This window comes from Pleurodeles waltl, chromosome 6 (assembly GCF_031143425.1).
Source record: "Pleurodeles waltl isolate 20211129_DDA chromosome 6, aPleWal1.hap1.20221129, whole genome shotgun sequence".
Taxonomy (NCBI): Eukaryota; Metazoa; Chordata; class Amphibia; order Caudata; family Salamandridae; genus Pleurodeles; species Pleurodeles waltl.
In genome coordinates, this window is record NC_090445.1 from 1699726322 (window position 1) to 1699750369 (window position 24048).

General features: G+C 44.5%; 1 protein-coding gene across 4 annotated transcripts in view; it reads right to left on the reverse strand.

Moving 5' to 3' along the window:
- Nucleotides 1-24048, reverse strand: part of ADAMTS13 (ADAM metallopeptidase with thrombospondin type 1 motif 13) — a 177071-nt gene that overhangs the window by 16058 nt on the left and 136965 nt on the right. For all 4 annotated transcript variants that reach the window (XM_069241794.1, XM_069241792.1, XM_069241795.1 and 1 more), the window contains exons 27-29: nucleotides 6402-6726; nucleotides 2665-2811; nucleotides 615-791 (exon numbers count right to left, since the gene is read on the reverse strand). In XM_069241794.1, coding sequence (XP_069097895.1) covers nucleotides 615-791; nucleotides 2665-2811; nucleotides 6402-6726 — 649 coding nt within the window. The remainder of the gene's footprint in view (nucleotides 1-614; nucleotides 792-2664; nucleotides 2812-6401; nucleotides 6727-24048) is intronic.

Consider the following 24048-nt stretch of genomic DNA (forward strand, 5'->3'; position numbering starts at 1 on the left):
TTACTTTGGAGACTCAAATCTAACATGTACGCTAGGGTAATTTTCACATTTCACTTATGACAATTTTGCAGTTGGGCTGGGCTTCAAGTCAAATGCTACAGGTGGATTATTTAATATCAGCTGTAGGTTTGTGCGTGTGAAAACAGGTAGGTTTGACATTTTAACACTGCAGTGCTGCCTGCAGTGTTGCACGGCTGCTTGTTAGCCCATTTGACATGTTTTCAACCCAAATATCAATGGGGTAATTTGTTACTAAACCTCATATTGCATACATGGCATTCATGCCACTTGGATATACTTCGCACAATTTTACTTTGGACTTTTATTAATTCAAATATTCCAAAACGTCTTTTCCAGCCAGTTGCTGCATTTTAGGGAGGTAGACCACATGCAGCATGCTCTCATTGTTAGCAATCAAGGTACGTACAAGTGAAAAAATCCTGGGGACACACACAAAAAAACTGGTTTTCCTAAAGGTTGCAAGAGGCGCAGTCCAAGCACATATTGAGAGCAGACTCTAGAAGGGATAGGGCTAGGATTATGTTTCTGAAAAGATACCAGATAAAGAATCCAGAGCAGGATACCATAAAGAGGAAGCAAGTTCTGCGTGTTACCTGTATAATGCTTTGACCTGCTAACTAGGCTTGAGTACTGGAGCACCACTCCATTGCCGGGCATCAGCTGTCGCTGCCTCACCATCAGCGTGTTGGTCTTTGAAGTCACCGTCACACCCGAGAGTCTGGCACAGGTCTTTCGCCACATAAATCGTCCATATAATAGCAGCAGTTCTCCTGCCAAGGCAAGCAAGTTAGAAGCTACGCCATCCCAAGCGTACATCATCCTGGCTACGGCATGTTTAGAAGCTAAGCCTCACTCCTGTGGTCAATTTTACCATGTTATTTAACCCAGGTCTTAAAACACAATCTCCAAATCATTGCTTGGCATTTCTAAATCATCTCCAGTTGGAAAAGATGGAGGTCATGTTTTCCAGTCCACGGTTATTCTAAGAAATAAGGGTGTTAACATCGTCCGAAGTAATGGTGGGTACCCTCCTGTCTTCATAAAAGATGCAGCTTCTTACTGCCATGTTCATCTAGACCAGATGAATCAAACCATTTAGTGTAACCTTTAAGTACTTGACAATCCCTAACAGTACTGGGAATCAAACACATCATGCTCAGAACTGTGCAGAGTCCATCACTGAATGACTTGCTCAGAAAATTTGGGGTTGTTTGTTGCGTTACAATATTTACAAGATCCTGGTGATATTACTTCCAGAGAGATCATTTGAGCAACCAAACAAAACATATGTTATTTTGGTGATTGTGAATACGTGGACAGAGATTGCAGTAGATATGTTTTTAAAAATAATTAGTGTAGGAGAGTATATTGGGTGTATATTAATTTGTTCATGAACTGTAAATATTATTTGTGATTGAAGAAATATCGATCAGGGATTTGTATAGACCATATCAGGCCAGTAAAGTAGAATAAAAGTTTGTTGGGCGCTTTATTGTTTTTACTTAGTGCTGTTAGAAGTCTTCTTCCTCAGTAGGTGCTCTTGTAGTGCCTGAGAACTATGAGCATGTGATCTAGAAATCTGCATGCCTGTAGTGTTTGCACTATTATGGCAAAGAGGTTTTGGATTAATCAGAGAACTTCAAATTCACTCCAGAAAGACAAACTTGGTATCAACAATATGAAATTACTTTGCCTCGGTTCCAAGTGCCTCCACCGGCTCATCCTAGAGTACTCAGAATAGGAGACTGATTTGACCTCACTCAGAGCTTTTACGCTGGATTCCCATTATACGCTGAGAGGAGATCAGAGATGAGCAGGCCATGTTCCTACACTTTGAAACTCTCTCTTCTTCTTAAGACCTTTGCCATCTCTCCTGTCAATCAGGAAGGCAAGGGAACTCTTTTTACCGAGAGCTGAACTTCACAATATGCTGAACGTACTACTTTCTTTCTGGGCCTTCTTCCATCTCTGTCCCTGGCTCAGAGCTCATTTATGTCATGAGCACCACAGTAAAGTTTCTGATACCCAGAAGTAATTGATTGACAGTGTGGGACTTACAAGTAAAAAGAATAAAAAAAATACAAAAATAACAATCAAATGAACAATTGTGCCAATCATCCAGAGAGATGCAGGGTTGTCAATAAATACAGACCCTCCAGGCCCATCTCAGCTACTTCCCAATGAACCCAGGTGATTTGGTTGTCTTAATTCCTAGAAAATCCTTTCATGTGTGCTTGATATTGCCCACAAAATACTATTTCTGGCAGATTAATTGGACTGAGAATTTCTTTATGGCTTCTGGGGAGGAATAGCCAATAGAGGGCATGCATTCAAATGTTCTACTGTTTTGAAGTGGCTGCCTAATTGTATCAGAAAGCTCTTGCATACCTGAAAAGAATATCCTAATTCTATTAGAAGCCAGTTTTATTTTTTGGTATTATAATCTAATTTTCTAGGGCAGGGATGGCTGCTGGCTGGAGAATCCTTACAGAGTACTGGAAGAGGATGTTGGTGCTCTGTATGGATATACAAAATCCTCCAAGGAAAATCATGATAACTGAAGTTTGTTCTTCGACTGAGCCCTTGGGTATCTACTCACTGGTCAGTCCTCCTAACTACCCCAACCCAGCATGCACGACATACCTGCACTGCAATTCAAGGAGCTGAACAGCACTTTCACCGTTATGACTTCACCCAGCGGCCGTGCAATAGTAAATATGCAGTCTGATATCTCCAGCGAGGTGGTGTTCACAATTCCTGTAGAGTTAAGAAAAAGCCTTCCACAGATGCCTGTAAAAGAGAACCAGCAGTAAGAACAGCAGCCTTCTGGTAGCAGCTCTGCTAGATGAAGACTGGCGGCCATGGCTTACACATTGCTCTGCATACCACATGTAGGAGTTTCATGAATAATATGGGATCCTATTTTAGAGTAACTAAAACAGAAAGTATGAATTAATATGAGCAGGGCCTCAGCAGGCATGTTTCTAACATGTAATGAAACTTATTTTATGACATTAGCTAAGTGATGTGCAATGGTTTTAAACCCACATGGTGCGAATGCAAAATGTCCAAAAGTAGGATATGCCTAACTTCTTGATTGGTATTCTCCAGCGGCAAAAGGATAAAAGCAATATTTTTTAATACATTGGCTATGGTACGCTTTGTTTTGGTAAATGCCTATTTGTAGATAAGTTTCTTCAAGTCAGGTTAGGAAATATCAGCAGAGACTTTACAAGCACAGTTGTCAAATATTTATAACAGAGTTCTGCAAAATAAGCTGCAGAGATGATTTTAATAAAATGTATGCCTCTGCCTGAGGGCCTGGAAGTAATTCATTCACTTCTGCTAGGCTCTCCCTCCTCCAGTGGCAGTAGGTAGCTCCTTGAAGAGGTTTGAAATACCTGTCTGGAAAAGCACAATAGGCTTGGGCTTCCTAGCAAGAAGGGAGAAATAAATAATTAATTGTTTCCTATTATTTTGAAAATGTGGAGGGAGGAGTGGACAGTAAGACCAAATGCCCCTTACAAAGAACGGGTAAGGACCTTCAAGAGTAGAATGCTTATGGATAACAATGCAAGAAGCACCTTTGAAGCTGCTCTACACCCAGCCAGATACAGCCAGGACTGGTTTTCTGAGGGTGTTCCCTCAATTCCACAAGACAGGTTCTGTGTGGGAGTTCAGAGCATCACATGATGACACAGGGGTCTGTCCATCTTGAAAGAACCAGAGATCAGGGTTTTGTAGGATCGTGTGCAGTAAAACAGACATCTGCTGCAGGAAAGTGTAGGTTGGCCTGTGGGATTTTTTAAACTATTGGCTTAGGGTGTAGTACCAATCAGTGGCTACAGATCACTGCATGAAATGCTTCCCCGCCCCAGGCCCTTGGCTCACAACTACACTTGTGGAAAACTAGAAGATTAAGTTCCTATTCTCTGCCTGAGAGGAAGACTAAGGCCTTTGCCTATTATCCAGCTGAATCCAAGGACTGGAAGTGATCAAGTGTCAGGCCTGGTGGACTCCTGTAGTGCCAGGGATACCAAAGAAAAGCAAAGGTTGCCTCTGTAAAAGAACAAGATGCCCAGTTGGAAGTGGACTGAGCCTTGCTGGAACCTTGCTAGTGACAGTGACTGAGCTTGCCTTACATTGACACCTTGGAACTGGTCTCCTAGGAGCCTTACTTAGCAGCCTCAGAGCTCAAGGAATGAGCAAGAGGAAGATATCAGTGTTTAGAAAAGGATGACTGGGACAATATGCCAGGGATATCCGAGAAAGGTCCTCAGCAGGTATGATTTCATAGTTTATCTCACTTGGCGATGTTTCTTGCAAAGCACAGAGTGTCAGTGCTTAATTTGAGCCAGTGGTTGCCGGTGCCCGGAAGTTGCACTCAATTCTCAACATCAGCACTAATGATAGTTCACCACATGGTGGCGCTGTCTGTCTCATTTTGAGACAAACACAATAACAGTGCTTAATTATTCAATGCACAATAAAAATGACAATTTAGACTATTCTACACCACTTTTACAGCTTTAACTGGCCTGGAATATTCTAAATTGTCACACTTGTAGGAGTGTGATGTTTAGTAGTTCTGTTGGTACTGTTATTGGCAGCACTGGCAGCAGGACTGGGTGGGGTAGGCTGCAGTGGCCTCTGAAAAGGGCCTTGGCACTTACTTTTTTTTTTTTTCTTTTTACAAATCAAGCACTGCCAGAATTGATGCTATTGGCTATCATGATTTACCTGAGATAGGAGAAAAGTAAAAATATCTAAAATATACAGATGAACCAGACTGGGTGGTCATATTTCAAGATTTCCCGATATTAATAAAGCAGATGAAAAAGGTAATATCACAACAACATAAAAAGATGTAGTTTTTGAGTCATTTTTAAGTTTTCATATTTTCAAAAAAGGGCAATATATACTCTGAATTTGGCACATTTCTTTCCTAAAAACAGGAGTTATATAGAAAAGGCCACGTGCTATTATTGGCTTTCCAAACTCTAAAAAAAATCCTAACCGGCCCTAGCTATCGGCCCCTGCTTAAAGTCGCTGCAACCAAACTAATTCCAACTCTAGGATTTGGAAGCGAAGCTCTGTGTGGGCAAGACGCCACTATCCTAAATAAAATCATTGGAAACGTTTTTAGGTCCCTATATCAGCTACCAGGATACACCTCATTAGCACAAATTAGGCTGGAGCTTGGCTATGTAAACCAAAGCATAGACAGAAAAGTCAGCTACACAGTTACTGGAAACAGTTACAGCTGGCAAAGGAAAATCCACTATGTCGTGCCCTTTGGAAAGAGATCAGCTCAAACACCGCAGCCAATGGGCGCCGGTACTTAGACCAGGCACTGATCAACCTAGGGGCAGTGGAGTTATGGGACTCAAATATCTCTTACATTTCCTTTAAAAAACGTTTAAATCGGATTGCAAAAAAAAGATCACTAATCATGGACAAGGATTTACTAGCTACTAGATCACACTCGTGGATGATCATTAATGATTACAAACTTTTAAAGCTTCAGCTGTACCTGGAGGCAGGGTGGACCAAGACAGATAAAGGTCTTTTTATTAAATAAAGATTTGGGATTATTCCCGGCAATGCCCACCTAGTCCCATGGGAACACTCTCTAAAAATCCCACAGTGTAGGCTATGTGGTAACGGACAGGAAGATATAATTCATTTAGTTTGTATCTTTAACGTTTTAAGACCCAAACGAAAACTTCTATTGAAGTCATTATTTAATCAAAGGGGAATACGGTCTTGCCGGCAAGCAGTGATTGCCTGCCTCAAACCCCAGGACATTGTTTTAAATGCTAAATTTTCGAAGTTTCTACGCTTGGTATCACGAAAACTTCTAATGGTAGAGGACAATTAATGTAAAAAATCTTTGCACAGGGGTATGGGAACCCCCCTTTTTAGATAACAATAAGTTTTTGGTATGCTTTTTATCATCTAGATTGTAGAATGTTAAACTGATATTTTGTATTGTATATTTATTACTTTTTTATAGAATAATGTGATGTATCGATGTATTGATTTTTATTAATTACGCATCAAGAATAAAGTTGTAACTTGAACTCTGAATTTGGATATCCTCCCTGTTTTTTGGGGTTAGTTTTTATAATTTCTATAGAAAGGACTAACACAAGCATTTTCATATGGTGTTATGTCCATCATTCAGTCACTTACAATTTGGATAAAAATGTATGTTCATGTTATCACTTTAAAAAAATTAAGTGATTGGATCTTTAATTTTGTGTGTCTCATTTTTTTCTACAATATGTCGACAGATTGAAAAAGCATAGAGAAGAACACTACAGTCTTATCAGAGATTTTCATATTTAACAACAGAAAGTATTTAATCGGTACATAACTGCCATCTTCATCCTGGTCGGTGTATTTAAGAGGCTCTGTGGGCTGCTGAGTTGGAAGTTCAGTGACAACAGGACCAGTCAGTACCACCCGACTCTTCTGTGCCACAGAGGTCATTGTGGGTGGGCCCACAGTGGGCTCTTTGTGCTGAGAGTCAGGTTGGCTGCTCGGTGTTGGTTGCTTGCCACAGGGCCCAACAAAGCAGCCACGTAGCGTGATGGGCTTCGGAGAATTGCTGCAGAAGATCGGGTTCACCTCCTGACGCGTCTTCGAATTGATGCAGAAATCTTGTCGGCTCTGTACCCCATTTCCGCATGTCACTGAACACTTAAAAGGAAAAACAACAAATTCGGGAATTACATGTCCTGAAAAGAATAAGCCTGTTTACAATTACGAGAGAAAATGGAAATAAACAAATTTTAAGACACTGGCAAGGTCCCACAGAACAGCTGGAAAGAGGTTACAGAAGAAAGGGCGTCTGCTTCAATCTTACATTGCATGGGGGTTGCTCACATATGTGATGTCTAGCTAGGAGGGAGGACAAGGCTTGGAAGCTTGTCAAAATGAATGCTGAGTGAGGGAATTCATCTACTTCAAAATTCTGTATATGACAACTTCTTGTTTTGTATGTTTGTAGCTACCAGTGGGTATAAGGGGATGAACTTTCAGGGGGTATTTCCTAACCTCGGGTGTGCTCCTCCATTTCCGTAAAGAATAATTTCTAACTTCAGACATCCAGCAACTTACAGTATGCCTCAATATCATCAAAATGTAATTATTACCTCCATACCAAAAGTCGAGGCCCACTAAGGAGTTCCCCTTCTCAACAGTGGTTCACCCCACCCCCTGATCCAGTGTGGTCACATCACTTAACATGGATCAAAAGCTCCCTTAGCCCCATACCAACTTTGCTAAGTCACTCAACTTCTGCATGGATTACAACCTCTCCAGAAAAACATCTCAGCATGCCTGGAATCTCCTCTGAAGGACTGCCACTCAGTCTCCACGCATGGAGGTGCAGGCCTGAATGCAGAATCTTGCCCTGCTGCTGCCAGAGGAGCTTGTCCTGAAGGGGTAGCTTGATCCATGGTGCAGACCCATGCACTATCTGCTCCCTGGTCCAGATCCATGCACTATCATGTATTGAAAGTGCCAAAGCCCTGCCCGCTGAGCACCTACACCATCCAGGCACTGATGACATTTTACATCCTGCAAGATGGCTGTTCAAGGAAAGCTATATGACAACGTCAGTGGCTGCTTGTTACAATCCTCCTCAAATTCTGAACATTTGTCAATCCTCTTGAAGGCCATCAACATCAAGAAGCAGGATTACCAAACAGAGAACTCTCCACATTGGATTGACTCTCCACTACCAGGTGCAACAGCACAGCCAAGAGGAAATATATAAAAAGTAAAACAAAGTTAAAAGAGGCAAGTCTTCTTTCAGCATTCTCCTCCACTCTGAAGTATGCTCTTCTTGGCCCAGGTCAGTCATTACCACATATGACAGACTCACTTGACCTGGGTTCCCTTCTTAACAGCATTTCAGGAAACAACTGAAGGCTCTTTTTTTATCAGATCATTTTTACCTGTACTCAGCCGAAAGAGCTCCTGATAACCCCATCAATGTACCCACAACTCTAACATGCATGACTCATAGCCTACCTATGTAAGCAACCTTGCATGCCAATGGTAAGAAGGCAAACCCAAACGAACAAGTTATTTACATGTGATAATGCTCTTTCTGATGGACACTCTACATACCCACAGATTCCACACCTTTCAAATAATCCCGAGGCGCCAGACTGGATCCGAAAGATTTAAAACAGCATTCCCCTACAGTGCAGCTCCACATTGACTATGATTTGAAGAAAGAACTGCATATAAAGTAGATAACTTGTTTTTCTCATGGATGCTTCTAGCTGGAGATTCCTCACCTTTACAATAGATACCAAAGCAATACATCCATGTTGTTGGGTGGGTTTGCGGAATGGTTTAGGAGCAACCAGGCCCTTCCCATAAAACATGGCTGACAAGGCAGTACTACTTTGTGAATGTGTGCACTTATGCCCTTGTCGCATGGTAGATACCAAGAACAGGCACCCCATGCACGAACGCAGTTATAGCAGCCTTGACCCTGGTGGAATTGGCCCTTAGTCTTCTGGAGTCTACTTCTTGACGAATGCGTAGCAGGCCTTAATACAGAGCACATTCCACCGTAACAAAGTTCTTTTCTGCACCTCTATGCCGTTCTTCACCCCAGAGAACCCAACAAAGAGTCAATCAACGACCCAATGGTCTTTGGTGCAATCAATATAAAAACTCATGGCTCCCTTAGGATCACTGCAATGAAGTCTATATTCCTCTTTGGGGGGTGAGTTGGAGCAAAGAAAGTAGGCAAGATAGTGGACTGTCAGACATGTAAGTAGTCACGTCTAGGAGGCTGGCCTGGTGTATGGTGGGTACCTATGGTACTTACATCTTATACCAGGTCCAGGTATCCCCTCTTAGTAAAGTGTAGGCAGTGTCTAGAAGCCAGGCTCTCTAGAGGTAGCTGTGGATGAGCAGCCAAAGCTTATCTAGGAGACATGCAAAGTTCATTCAATGCCACTGTGGTCACACAGCACTTACACACATGAAAGAAAAAACTCAGTTGTACAAAAATAAAGGTACTTTATTTTTTGAAAAACTCACCACAAAATATTTTATAGGTAACCCTTAGGACAGTGGTTCCCAACCTTTTGACTTCTGTGGACCCCCACTTTATCATTACTGGACACCAGAGACCCCCACTGAATCTTTATTGAAATCTGGGGACCCCCTACTGAGTCATTACTAATCGCTGGGGACCTAACTGTTAATAATATTTAATTTTCAAAGCAGTTGCGGACCCCCTGAGGAGGCTTCGGGGACCCCCACGGATCCCTGGACCACAGGTTGGGAACCACTGCCTTAGGAGGTAAGTATTACACTAAATATATACACTAGTAATCAGAAACAGGCATAGAAAAGGTTAGAAAACAGTGCAAACAGCAATAAACAATAGTGACCCCAGGGGGAGCACAAACCATATACTAAAATAATGGAATGCGAACAGGGACCCCAATCTAGGTAAGTAAAATGTGTACAGGGGAGCTGGGAGTACTAGAAAACCACAGAGGTAAGTAACACAGTACCCCCCCAGCGACCAGGAATGCAGGAGTAAAACACTGGATTTTCTCCAAACCACCCAAAAGGAGGAAAAGAAGAAAAAGAAGACCCCATAGAGGACTGAAAGAAAACCAGCGGTGGATTCCTGAAGAAAGAAGACCTGTGGAGAGAGGGGGCCAAGTCCAAGAGTCACAGTGGAGTCCAGGAAGAGTAGGCGCTACTACCCACCCAACTGTGGATGCAGGAGGTGGTGGACAGTGATGAAAAACAGGTCAGCACTGCAACCCTGGAGCCGGAGAAGAGTTCCTGATGGATGTAGATGAAGCCCCACTCTGGAAAGAAGATTGCAGATGGGTGTTGGTGCAGGAATTCCACCAACAGGCCTTGGCAAAGGCAAACTCGCGGTTAGTGGAAAAGAGGTGCTGCCGGGGACCAGCAAGGCCCTGGATGACACAATCCAGGAGGGGGAGTCACATGGAGCCCTGAGCGTCGCAGAGAGGCCACAGGAGCAGAAGCAGCACCAACAGGAGTCCCACAGGATGGAGAGACAGGAGTCATAGAAGAAGCCTACGCAGCACTCCAAAAGAGGATCCCACACCGCAGGAGAACCACGCAAGAGGCTGTGCTTTGCAGGATGGAGAGCCAGAGGCTGGAGCTCTGGGTTGCCTGAAGATCCCTTGGAGGAGATGCAAACAAGCCTTGGCAGCTGCAAGAGAAGTGGTGCATGGGGTACCCTCATGCGTGGGAAGGCAAAGGCTTACATTCACCATAGTTGAATAGCTGGCAGAGAGGACCAAGAGGATTACTTTGGACCACCACTGTGATGCAGGATCCACACAGTTCAGCAGGAGAGGGGATCCATGCAGCCGGTCGTCGCTTGTTGTAGATGCCTGCAGTTGCAGGGGAGTGACTCCTTCACTCCAAGGGAGATTCCTTCTTCTTCTTGTGCAGGCTGAAGAGTTGCAGTCTTCTGAGGATGTACAGCCGGAGAAATGTTGCAAAGTTGGCAGGAGATGTGGAAACAAAGTTGCACAAGAGTCTTCTTCATTGTAGCAGCTCTGGGTTCCTGGGGGGTTCAGTTGTGGTTCCAGTTCCCAAAAGTAGAAGCAGACGTTGCAGAGGAGTCCTGCTAGAATCTTGCAAGCCTAATCTGAGGACCCACCCAAGACAGAGACCCTAAATAGCCCTGAAAGGGGGATTGTTCACCTAACCAAGTACGCACCTATCAGGAGGGGGCTTTGACCTCACCTGCCTGGCCTGGCCACTCAGATGCTCCCAGAGTTCCCTGGCAACCTTAGAAACAAGATGGCAGAACACAGGGGGAGCTCTGGGCACCACCCCTGGGGTGGTGATGGACATGGGAGTGGTCACTCCCCTTTCCATTGTCCAGTTTTTGTGCCAGAGCAGGGACTGGGGGTCCCTGAACCGGCGTGGACTGGTTTATGCACGAAGGGCACCAAATGTGTCCTTCAAAGCAAACCAGTGGCTTGGGGAGGCTACCCCTCACAAGCTAGTCACATCTATTTCAAAAGGGAGAAGGTGTTACCTCCCTCTCCCAAAGAAAATCATTTGTTCTGCCTTCCTGGGCTTGATCAGATCAAGCAGCAGAAGGGTAGAAACCTGTCTGAGGGGTAGCAGCAGCTGGGCTGCTCAGAAAACCCTCTAAGAATGGTGGAAGCAATGCTGGGGTCCTCTGACGAGCCCCTAGAGTGCATGGAATCATACTTCCAGTAGTTGCAACAGAATTGGGGTATGATTCCAACATGTTTCATACCAAACATGCCCAGGTTTGGAGTTACCATTATGTAGCTGGACATAGGTAGTGACCTATGTCCAGTACATGCATAAAATGGCGTTCCCGTACTCACAAAGTCCAGGAAAATCGATCTGGAGTTGGTGGGGGCACCTCTGCTAGGGCAGGGGTGCCCTCACACACAGGTACCTGCACCTTGCCTTCTGGGCTGAGAGGGCCTACCATAGGTGTGACTTATAGTGACCTGGTGTAGAGACCTGTAGTGAAGATGGGTGCATGCACCCGTTTCACACAGGCTGCAATGGCAGGCCTGCAGAACCCTTTGCATGGGCTCCCTATGGGTGGCAGAATACCTGCTGCTGCCCATAGGGATCCCCTGGAACCCCAATGCCCTTGGTGCCTAGGTACCATATACTAGGGACTTTTATGGGGGGACCAGTACGCCAACTGTGGGAAGAAAAAGGTACAATTTATAGGAGACCAAAACTACTCGGTCCTGGTTATCAGGAACCCAGTAGACACAGTCAAACATACTGACAAGGGACAGAAAATGGGTGTAACCATGCCAAGAAAGAGGGTACCTTCCGCCATCACGACTTTAGGCAAAAAGCCCATTCTGGTCCTCAACACCCGTTTAGCTGGAAAAAAGGTGGTATATGGTGGCTGCACTGAGAGAGCCTGAACCTCACTCGTGTGAAAAGCTGATGTTATCATCACAATGAAGATAGCCTACAAAGTCAGAAGACATAGAGGGCATCAGTACTCCGCCTTGAAGGGAGTGCACATGAACAAAGTGAGGTCCAAATTAAGATCCCACTGTGGCATAACAAAGCATTGGGGGATATGTCAAACAGTTCAGAAACTTCATCACAACAGGTGATTTAAACACAACAAGGTGGTGCTGCAAACGCAAACAAGGCTGAAAGGACAAACATTTAACCATCAACAGTGCGCACTGGAAGTCCTTGCAGAACCAGAGATAAAACATCCAACAAAACATCTGACAGCTTGTAGTGAGTCTGTACCGTAGGTGCCACACCAGACCACAAATGTATCCCAACGCCCCGTTTAGACAGGCATTGTAGAGCAGAAAGGATGATATCCAAACTTCAGGTTTAAGCCCAACACAGTCAGCTGCTGCTACTCAATTTCCACTCATGGAGGTGCAGGGTGTGCAGACCTGAGTGCAGAAGCCTGTCCTGCTGGTGCCAGAGGAGATGGTCCTAAAGCGTTAGCCTGATCGGAGGACAGATGCTCAAGTTTCACATACCACACTCTGCTGTCCCAATCTGAGGCCACTAGGATGACCTGATGGTAATTTCTGACCTTCTTCAGAGCTCAGAATAAGAGAGGCAGAGGCAGAAATGTGTACAGGAGTCCTATGCTCCGCTATAGTCAGAAGCAAAAAGAACAGATGATGGACGGAATGCTAAACAATGCAGACATTCAACCCAGTACACAGATCTGGGTTTAATCCATTGTTTTTTGCTCACCATGTCACCCCGGTTTGGATGCAACCATATGCAATTCAGTCTTGACCCTGCTCTCCATTGGAACAGTACAGCCCGAACTGCCATGCCAGATCATCCCTGTAACGGAAACAGGCATCCTGGGACCAGTTCCAGGGTATCATCCCTCATCAATCAGGCTAGCTTGAATCCAGTGGTGCAAATTATCAAGTATAACAAAGATCTTGCTGGTGATGTGTGAAAGAAGTCATAAAGGAAATGCCAAGAACTGACTAAGAAGTCACATACTGTCAGATTAAAGAAGTGTTGAACGTCAAGTTCAATCCAGTGCCAAATGTTGATTACGAAAAAAACATTTTCAGTCAAGAATGTCAGAGAGTTATCAAACACTATAAGTTCAATGAATTTAATGACGAAGAAGCTATGGTCTTAGAGTTATTGATGGATGCTTGTCAGATTCATTCAGAAGATGAAAGCTGAGAGAAATTTAGGGCCTTTTTACGACAGTGGCAGTCCAAGGACATGGTCCCCAACAGGGCTGACAGGGGTCTGAGTTGTGCTGAGCACAAGTTTCCTTTCCGCCAGCCTTTCCATGGAGGTTCAACCGCCGTGGAAAGGCTGGCGGAAAGGCTGTTCTGGGAGGACAGGGGGGACCCTGCACTGCCCAAGACCATGTTGTGGGCAGTGCAGGGGCCCTCCTTCCAGCACCTTCAGAATGTGCACTTTCTGCTTTGGAGACAGTACACATTCGGAGGGTGCTGTACTGCTACGGTATTGGCCATGGCTCCCTTAAGGACTGTTCCCGGGCTAACCGGCAGGAACGTTGTAATATAACTAGTCTATTCCCTTTGTTGTTCCATGGTTTAGAAAGCCTTAAGACTGTGTAACTAAAACGGCATATTAATGCGGATTTCTGTTCTGCTGATCAGAGACAAAGACAAATTGCTTTTCATTTACAAGAAGCTGTTGAAAAAGAACTTGAATCATTGCTTAAGCATGAGATTAGTGAACGTTTCACTGGTCCTACACCATGGGTTTCTCCCATAGAAGTAGTACCTAAAAAGGACCATGAAGGAGCTGGGTGCATTTGCTTCGAAATGAGCCAGACGAACAAAGCAACTGAAGGAGAGCAATGTCCAGGGCTGCACATTGCTGACATGATCATGCAATTGAATAGTACCAAAATCTTCTCTCGACTTGATTTGAATAAAGGTTATCATCAGTTAGAACCGGAAGAAAGCTGCAGCTATATTACAACCTTTGCTGCACATGTTGGTTTGTTTTGATACAAAAGACGTAGGGCCTGATTTAGACCTTGGCAGAGGGGTTTCTCTGTCTCAACGGTGACGGATATCCCATCCGCCGAAATCTAAATACCATAGAAAACAATGGTATTTAGATTTCGGCGGACAGGAGATCTGTCCCTGTTGCAACAGAGTAACCCCTCCATTGAGATCTAAATCAGACGGTTAGTTTTGGGGTGTCATCAGCTGCAGAACTTTTCCAAGACGTCATTCGATGTTTTACACAGACTGTTGTGAATGCGTTCAATTATAGCGATCACATATTTGTTTTTGGCGCTACACAGAAGAAGCTCCCACGCAAATATATTGTTTACTCAGTGATGCAAGTTTGACTTTGAATACAGACAACTGTGAGTTCAACGAGACAAAACTAACATTCTTTGGCCATAACTTTTCTGATGAGGGTATGACAACCGATCCTGCAAAAGTACAAGCTCTGTCAAATGCTGATCCCCCACAAGATATATCAACTATACTTTCTTGGCATGGCCAGTTACTGTTCAAAGTACATACAAGACTTTACCACTGTTAAAGCTCCATTATGAGAATCATCGAAGAAGAATATTTCCTTTTAACGATCACAAAAAGGAGAAGTTTCAAGAAAATCAAACACGCTATTGAAAATGCTACTGAAATGGCATACTTAAATCCAAAACTTCTTACAGAGGTCGTCGCTGATGCCAGTCAGGTTAGGCGCTATCCTTGCCTAGTACAGTGGACGTCCAAATGCTTGAAGGAATATTGTGGCCTATGCTAGTAGAAGTTTCCCTCAAGCAGAAGAAGCTTACTCGCAACATGAGAAATAACTTTTAGCCCTGGTATGGGCTTGTGAACATTTTCATTTATTCCTGTACAGAAAGCCTTTCACGGTGGTAACTGATCATCAAGCCTTACTGACCATCTTTGGCAATTCAAAAGCCAAGATGCCTCCTCGCATTGAACGATGGGGACTGTGACTGCAAGAGTACGGTTATACAGCTGTGCATCATCCAGGAAAGGATCAGAATCCTGCTGACTACTGTTCCAGAGTGCCTATACAGGGTCACGGTACTCCATCCAAGACAGCTGAAGCCCACATTAATTTAATTGTAAAATCAGATACACCAGCTGCTATAATGTTAGCCCAGATTATCACTGCCATGAGTCATCATAGTGACCTGCTGAAGTTAAAAGACATAGGGCCAGATGTATCATGCATTTTTACGGTCACAAACAGCCCGATCTGGCCATTTGCGACCGTAAAAATGCATTTTGGTATGTATGAATTCCAATTTCCAATTCAGTAACATGTTACCAAATCGCCATTTGGAATTGCGACTAAATACTGATTCGGTATTAGGAAAGGGCGAGCCAAGAGCCTCCCTTCCTAATACTGAATCACATAGAAATGTTTTGTGACAGAAATGTGGGCACAAAACATTCACATTTTAGCACCTACTTCAAGTAGAAGGTAACCCATTCGCAAACGGGAAGGGGTAGCCAAGGTACCCCATCCCCTTTGTGAATGCATGCAAAAACGTTTTTTAAGAGCAGGCTGTGGTCCCACGGACCACTGGCTACTCTTAAAAAATGTAAAGAAAACTTTTTCTTCCTGTTTTTCTTTAAGGAAAACAGGCTGCATTACAAAGAAAAAAGATTGCTTTATTTAAAAGCAATCACAGACATGGTGGTCAGCTTAGCCCGGTAGGCCTAATCTCTGTGATTTTAGCATTTCGTAATGGGGCGCAAATTGGGACTTACCTCATTAATATTAATGAGGTAGGGCAATTAGCGAGCCATTGGGAAACGCTAAATGAAACTCCTGGAGTTTCCTACATTCAGATAGCGATGACCTATTAAAAAAAAATCACAATTAGGTAATTGCTATTCAAAAAAATTATACATCTGGTCCATAATTACACGTGAGTCATGAAAAAGACACACTTGACCTCTCACCAATGATGGTGAATATCAAAAATACAGAAATGTCACAGATGAATTGTCCATAACTCGGGAAAGAGTTATTCTGCGAGAGTTAAGAATCCCGATTCTGGAGAGTCTGCGATAGAAAGTAATTGAAGTGACTCACAAAGGACATTGTGGGACTGTTACCACATAAAGAGCTCTCTGAGACCAAGTTTGGTTTCCATACTTAGATGAAAGAGTTGAAAAGGAACTCAAGGCCTGTCAGATAGGCAAATGCCTTTCTACCAATGTTACTCAACATACTCTGAACATGTCAGAACTCCCTAAGGATGTATGAGAGAGAACAGCCGTAGCCATCAATTTCTTCAGGATGCTAGATAATGGACATCACCTGATGATGATTGTGGAGGAATACTCCAGTTTTCCTTTTGTTGAAGATCTCTCATCCACAAATCATGGATAAGTCAATACAAAACTAGATGGCATATTTGTGACATGGGGCGTTCCAGTCATTGTAAAGTCTAATAATGGCCTGCCTTTTAACAGTTGAGATTTCAAAGAATTCCTGGAGCAACTGAACATAAAGCACCAAAAGAGTACACCTTTGTGGCCACAAGCCAATGGACTTGTTGAGCATCCTGTGAGGGTTGTACGACGGAATGCCGACTGACAAAACAACGGGTACCTAAACAACGAGGTCGGAACACCGACCTCGTTGTTACTACTAATGCCTTTACCACGAATGCCTTAACAACGATATTTCGTTGTAAAGGCATTCCTGGTAAAGTCATTAGTAACAGGCACCCATTGATCCTGCATGCCTCACCCCACCCCCCCAACCCCACCCCAAAACCTAAAACCCCCACCACCCACCCCCTCCCCAAAACCAAAAACGCCCCTCCCCCCAACCCCACCCCAAAACCTAAAACCCCCGACCCTCCACCCCCTCCCCAAAACCAAAAACGCCCCACCCCCCCAACCCCACCCCAAAACCTAAAACCCCGACCCCCCACCCCCTTCCCAAAACCTAAAACGCCCCACCCCCAACCCCAACCCCACCCCAAAACCTAAAACCCCAACCCCCCACCCCCTCCCCAAAACCAAAAACGCCCCACCCCCAACCCCACCCCAAAACCTAAAACCCGACCCCCCACCCCCTCCCCAAAACCAAAAACGCCCCAACCCCACCCCAAAACCTAAAACCCCCGACCCCCACCCCTCCCCAAAAACAAAAACGCCCCACCCCAAAACCTAAAACCCCGACCACCCACCCCCTCCCCAAAACCTAAAACGCCCCACCCCCCAACCCCACCCCAAAACCTAAAACCCCCGACCCCCCACCCCCTCCCCAAAACCTAAAACCCCCCACTTACCTGAGTCGTCGCCTCATCTGCATCATCCTCCTCAGCCGACTCCCTTGTTTGTACCTTAACCATGCATGTTCGTTGTTCAGGACATGCGTGGTTAAGGCACAAAATAACGAAGTCGTGGTTAAAGAAAGCGTTGTTCCGCTTTCGTTAACCAGGACTTCGTTATAAAAAAAGTCGGCATAAAGGATGTTTCCCTCCTGTGAGTACGCTAAAGAAAGCAGTACACCATGCAACTCTTGAAAGCTTAGTTTAAAAATGGTACAAAATTCTACGCTGCAAGCTTTTTGTGCAACCACAGGTGAAAGTCCTGCAACTTTGATGTTCAGGATAGCAATGACAACCAAGTTACTACACTGGTCCACCAAGACAGAAAGAACATGATTCGTCCAAGTGACTTGGTGAACAAGCAGAAAATGAAAGCTTATGCAGGCAAGCAGCGACATGCAAAGGACGTCACACTTTACAGAGGAGATTTAGTGATCGCCCGACAGATGAGCAAAGGAAAATCTAATGCTCCATATGATGCCGATCCTTTCCACATTGTGCCTACCAAGGGACACATGGGGACGGCCCAGCACCATGGGAAATATTTTACTAGAGACCACTGGTGACTGGTGACCATCCAAAGTGGTGGGGCGCAATCCTTGGCTTGAACTCCACTGAATGAGACTGGCTCACTTACTTGGCAGGCTCGATGGGTTCGCTCACACTTGCTGTAGTCAGTCTTAATCTCTCACTTATTTTCACTCGGACTTAGTCATCAGTTATTTTTACTTAATGTCACTCAGTTTCATTGATTTAGCCAGTCTCATCCATTCTCACTCGGACCCACTCAATCCCACTGTGATTCTGGTTGACTCAATCTCACACTGACTCACTTAGTCTCACTTACCTTGCTGCCTGTGTAGGTCCTGTTTGGACTCTAGCTGCTTCTTTCAGCTTCCGTTGTTTGTAACTGAAACCTCAAACCTGGGCACTTGCGATTTTTCAGTCTCTGCTCATTCACCCCACCCTTTCCCAAGAAGAGTTGGGAAAGGGCGGGGTGACTGGCTGAGTGACATGCAGCCATGGGTACTGCAGGGCTTAAGCCTGCAACGCCCGTGTTGAACTTTATCTGTGATACTTCAACACGTCACAGATTGGGAGGAACTGAGGCGTGCCCTGGATAATCTCTGATGGCTGGTGCGGGCACCTTCGTACGCCTGCGCCTGACACCAGACATTCTCTCTAGCAGAGCTGACTAGGGCTGCTGTTAGACAGCATTTTCTATTTATACCAAGAGTGATTCAAAGATTATTATTCACTCTTGATATAACAAAGCAGGGGGGCGTCGCGCCCTAATAGGAAAATCGCCACTGCCAGTGACTCTTCTCACTTTATGCCTTTGATTCCTCAGTCTTCAAATCGAGATGGTGAAGGAAAGGCTGAACCTGAAAACTCAGTGACTGCTGTTACCTCTTCACAGTCTTTAACGATCTCGGACACTGAAGATGGCAGCTCACAGCTTCCAGTAACTGATCAGGTCGAATGATCAAGGTGCCAAGAAGAAGAATCAAAGAGATATAGTTGTATGTGTTTATATATACACACACACATATATATATATATATATATATATATATATATATATATATATATATATATATATATATGGAAAATGTCACTTACCCAGTGTACATCTGTTCGTGGCATGAGACGCTGCAGATTCACATGCTGTGCATTATCCTGCCATCTAGTGTTGGGCTTGGAGTGTTACAAGTTGTTTTTCTTCGAAGAAGTCTTTTCGAGTCACAAGACCGAGGGACTCCTCCCTTTCGGCTCCATTGCGCATGGGCGTCGACTCCATCTTAGATTGTTTTCCCCGCAGAGGGTGAGGTAGGAGTTGTGAATATACTAAATGTGCCCATGCAATGGAGTAGGTATGTATGTACATAATGTGTATTAAAATAATATTTATTTACAAATTTATAGTTTTTATCCAAGTTCTAACGGCTACAGGCTCCCGGGGAGGTGGGAGGGCGCATGTGAATCTGCAGCGTCTCATGCCACGAACAGATGTACACTGGGTAAGTAACATTTTCCGTTCGATGGCATGTGTAGCTGCAGATACACATGGTGTGCATAGACTAATAAGCAGTAATCTCCCCAAAAGCGGTGGCTTAGCCTGTAGGAGTTGAAGTTGTTTGAAATAATGTTCTTTATACAGCCTGTCCTACTGTGGCTTGTTGTGTTATTAGCACATCTACACAGTAATGCTTCGTGAATGTATGAGGCGTAGACCATGTGGCTGCCTTACAAATTTCTGTCATAGGTATATTTCCTAAAAAAGCCATTGTGGAGCCTTTTTTCCTAGTGGAATGTGCTCTTGGTGTAATAGGTAAATCTCTTTTTGCTTTAATATAGCAAGTTTAAATACATTTAACTATCCATCTGGCAATGCCTTGTTTGGATATAGGATTACCTGCATGAGGTTTTTGGAAGGCTACGAACAATTGTTTTGTTTTACGAAATTGTTTTGTTCTGTCAATGTAATACATTAGTGCTCTTTTTATGTCTAATGTATGTAAGGCTCTTTCGGCTACTGAGTCTGGTTGTGGAAAGAAGACTGGGAGTTCCACTCTTTGGTTTAGGTGGAATGGTGATATAACCTTTGGTAGGAATTTGGGATTTGTACGGAGAACAACTTTATGTTTATGTATTTGTATAAAGGGTTCTTGTATAGTAAATGCTTGTATCTCACTTACTCTTCTAAGTGATGTGATAGCTATTAGAAAGGCTACTTTCCAAGTTAAGTATTGCATTTCACAAGAGTGCATAGGTTCAAATGGTGGTCCCATGAGTCGTGTTAATACAATATTAAGGTTCCACGAAGGTACTGGTGGTGTTCTCAGGGGTATGATTCTTTTTAATCCCTCCATAAATGCTTTGATGACTGGGATTCTAAAAAGCGATGTTGACTCTGTAATCTGCAGATAGGCAGATATTGCTGTGAGATGTATTTTAATTGAAGAGAATGCTAGCTTAGACTTTTGTAAGTGTAATAAATAGCTTACAGTGTCCTTTGCGGAAGCATGTAGTGTTTGAATTTGATTATTGTGGCAGTAATGAACAAATATTTTCCATCTGTTTGCGTAACAATGTCTTATAGTAGGTTTTCTAGCTTGTTTAATGACCTCCATACATTCTTGTGTAAGGTCTAAGTGCCCAAATTCTAAGACTTCAGGAGCAAGATTGCTAGATTGAGCGATGCTGGATTCGGGTGTCTGATCTGTTGTTTGCGTTGAGTTAACAGATCTGGCCTGTTTGGTAATTTGATGTGAGGTACTACAGATAGGTCCTGTAGTGTTGTGTACCACAGTTGGCGAGCCCAGGTTGGTGCTATGAGAATTAGTTTGAGTTTGTTTTGACTTAGTTTGTTGACCAGATAAGGAATGAGTGGGAGATGGGGAAAAGCGTAAGCAAATATCCCTGACCAACTGATCCATAACGCATTGCCCTTGGATTGAGGGTGTGGGTACCTGGACGCGAAGTGTTGGCATTTTGCGTTTTCCTTTGTTGTGAATAGGTCTATTTTTGGTGTTCCCCAGCGTTGGAAGTAATCCTGTAGGATCTGGGGATGAATTTCCCATTCATATGTTTGCTGATGATCTCGACTGAGATTGAGATTGATGATCTCGACTGAGATTGTCAGCCAACTGTTTCTGAATGCCTGGGATGTATTGTGCTATTAGGCGAATGTGATTGTGAATTGCCCAATGCTAAAATTTTTGGGCTAAGAGACACAGTTGTGACGAGTGTGTCCCTCCTTGTTTGTTGAGATAATACATTGTTGTCATGTTGTCGGTCTTGACAAGAATGTGTTTGTGGGCTATTAGTGGTTGAAATGCTTTTAATGCTAGAAACACTGCCAACAGTTCTAAATGGTTTATGTGGAATTGTTTTTGTTGATTGTCCCATTGTCCCTGTATGCTGTCCTTGTTGAGGTGTGCTCCCCACCCCATCATGGAAGCATCTGTTGATAGGAAGGCTCTGGTGTTTGCATTCGAAACCCCCCTCTAAATTGTGGCTTTCTAAATGTGCCTCTGCTCTGTGGAGAGTACAGCGAGCCCATGGCTTTGGCCGTGTCCGTGTCCTTCTTTAATTTTTCAATTGCAGTGTCCACTTCCGGCCCAAACAATTGTTCCTGGTTAAAAGGCATGTTTAACACAGCTTGTTGGATTTCTGGTTTAAAGCCGGAGCTTCGTAACCATGCATGCCTACGAATGGTTTCCGCAGTGTTGACTGTTCGTGCTGCTGTGTCTGCTGAGTCTAATGCGGATCTTATTTGGTTGTTGGATATTGCTTGTCCTTCTTCCACAACCTGTTGGGCACGTTTTTGATGTTCTTTGGGCAAGTGCTGTATAATGTGTTGCATCTCGTCCCAGTGTGCCCTGTCGTAGCGAGCCAGCAGGGCTTGTGAGTTTGCGATCCGCCATTGATTGGCTGCCTGTGCTGCCACACGTTTGCCCACTGCATCAAACTTCCTACTCTCTTTGTCAGGCGGTGGTGCGTCTCCTGACGATTGAGAGTTAGCCCTCTTTCTTGCTGCTCTTACAACCACAGAGTCTGGTGTAAGCTGCTGTGTTATAAACACTGGGTCAGTCGGGGAAGGTTTGTATTTTTTCTCCACCCTAGGCGTAATAGCCCTTCCCTTAACTGGGTCTTGGAAGACCTGTTTTGCGTGCTTGAGCATGCCCGGGGGCATTGGCAGACTCTGGTATGAAGTGTGGGTGGATGCCAAGGTGTTAAATAGGAAATCATCCTCTATTGGCTCTGAATGCATTGCTACGTTGTGGAACGTAGCTGCCCTTGATAGGACCTGCGTATATGCAGTACTGTCCTCTGGAGGTGACAGCCTTGTTGGGTAACAATCTGGGATGTTGTCTGATACTGGAGCATCATATACTTCCCATGCATCCGGATCATCCTGTGTCATCCCTGTATGAGTAGGTGACTGCATTGGAGGTGTTGTTACCGGGGACAGCTGTGGTGAGTGTAGTGGAGAAGGTTGTGGCGAAAACCTTGGTGGTGGGGTTTTATCGTTTGCCACCTTTGCCTTCGGCTGCATTTCTGACTCATGAAATGCCAGCTTTCTTTTGGTTTTAATTGGAGGAAGAGTTTGTATTTTTCCAGTCTCTTTCTGGATATGCAACCTCCTTTGGGTATGGTCTGGTTCCCCCATACTTATTTCCTGCTCAAATCTGTGTTCATGCATTTGGCTGGAAAGTCCTTGCTCTTCTGTGTAAGAGCTTCTTTTCGGCTCCGAAGCCGCTTTTTTCGGTACCGATGCTTCTGATAAAGTATTTTTCGGTTCCGACGTTACTTTCCTCACCTTGGGTGAGTCGAACTCTCGGTGTCGAGATCATTCGGTGCCTGAATCTCGACCGGAGTCGGATGTCTTCGGCAAGTCTTTGGCCTTTTTCGGTGCCGATGTTTGGTCACCCTCTTTTAGATGGGTTAAGCCATGGCCTGCTGGCGGTGGCATCCCCTTGGCCTTAGCGATCTTTGTGTGAGTCTTGGACGGGGCAGTTTTACTCACTGTTTTCTGCATCGTCGTGGGTAGCTCACTTTCGGAATCGTCTGAGTCCGTCCCCCGGATGGAAATTCTTTCCTCCTCTTCGACGGCGAGTTGTTCTATCGGTGTCAACGCCATTTGTAGTCTTCTGGCTCTTCGATCCCGTAGAGTCTTTTTAGATCGAAACGCCCGACAGGCCTCACAAGTATCCTCCCTGTGTTCTGGTGATAGACACAGATTACAGACCAAGTGTTGGTCTGTATAAGGATACTTCGAGTGGCACTTCGGACAGAAGCGGAAGGGGGTCCGGTCCATTAGTTTTGTCGATGGATGAAGTCGGAAGCCCGAAGGGCCGCCGGAGCGCTTCTACTATCGGTGTCGATACGCTAACACTAAACCGGTACTGAGCGCGAACAATATCGTCGAATTTTCGATATTTAGCTAACTTTCCCGATTCTAAATACGGAGCGAAGAGGAACACGTCCGAACCCGATGGCGGAAAGAAAACAATCTAAGATGGAGTCGACGCCCATGCGCAATGGAGCCGAAAGGGAGGAGTCCCTCGGTCTCGTGGCTCGAAAAGACTTATTCGAAGAAAAACAACTTGTAACACTCCGAGCCCAACACTAGATGGCAGGATAATGCACAGCATGTGTATCTGCAGCTAAACATGCCATCGAACAACAATGGAGCCGAAATGGGAGGAGTCCCTCGATCTCGTGACTCGAAAAGACTTCTTCGAAGAAAAACAACTTGTTACACTCCGAGCCCAACACCAGATGGCGGGATGTGCACAGCATGTGTATCTGCAGCTACACATGCCATCGAACATATATATACACACAAATGTATTTATACAGATTTTTGTTTAAACTGTAATTTTTCATTTAACAGACTGGGAGGTGTCTTACAAGTTTTATGATGGAACACTTTTGGCTCCGAACAGACTCCGTAGCTGAGTGATGTAATCAATAGAGTGGAATATAATGAAAGCTTGGTTTCGAATGTTGGCGTTCACAGGGACATCTTTCATGCCCTTGTCGCCTCCATCTTTCAGGCACCCATCTCGTCCATCTTTCATGCACCTGTCTTTTATCTTTCATGCACCCACCTCTTTCATCTTTCATTCCCTTGTCTCTTCCAT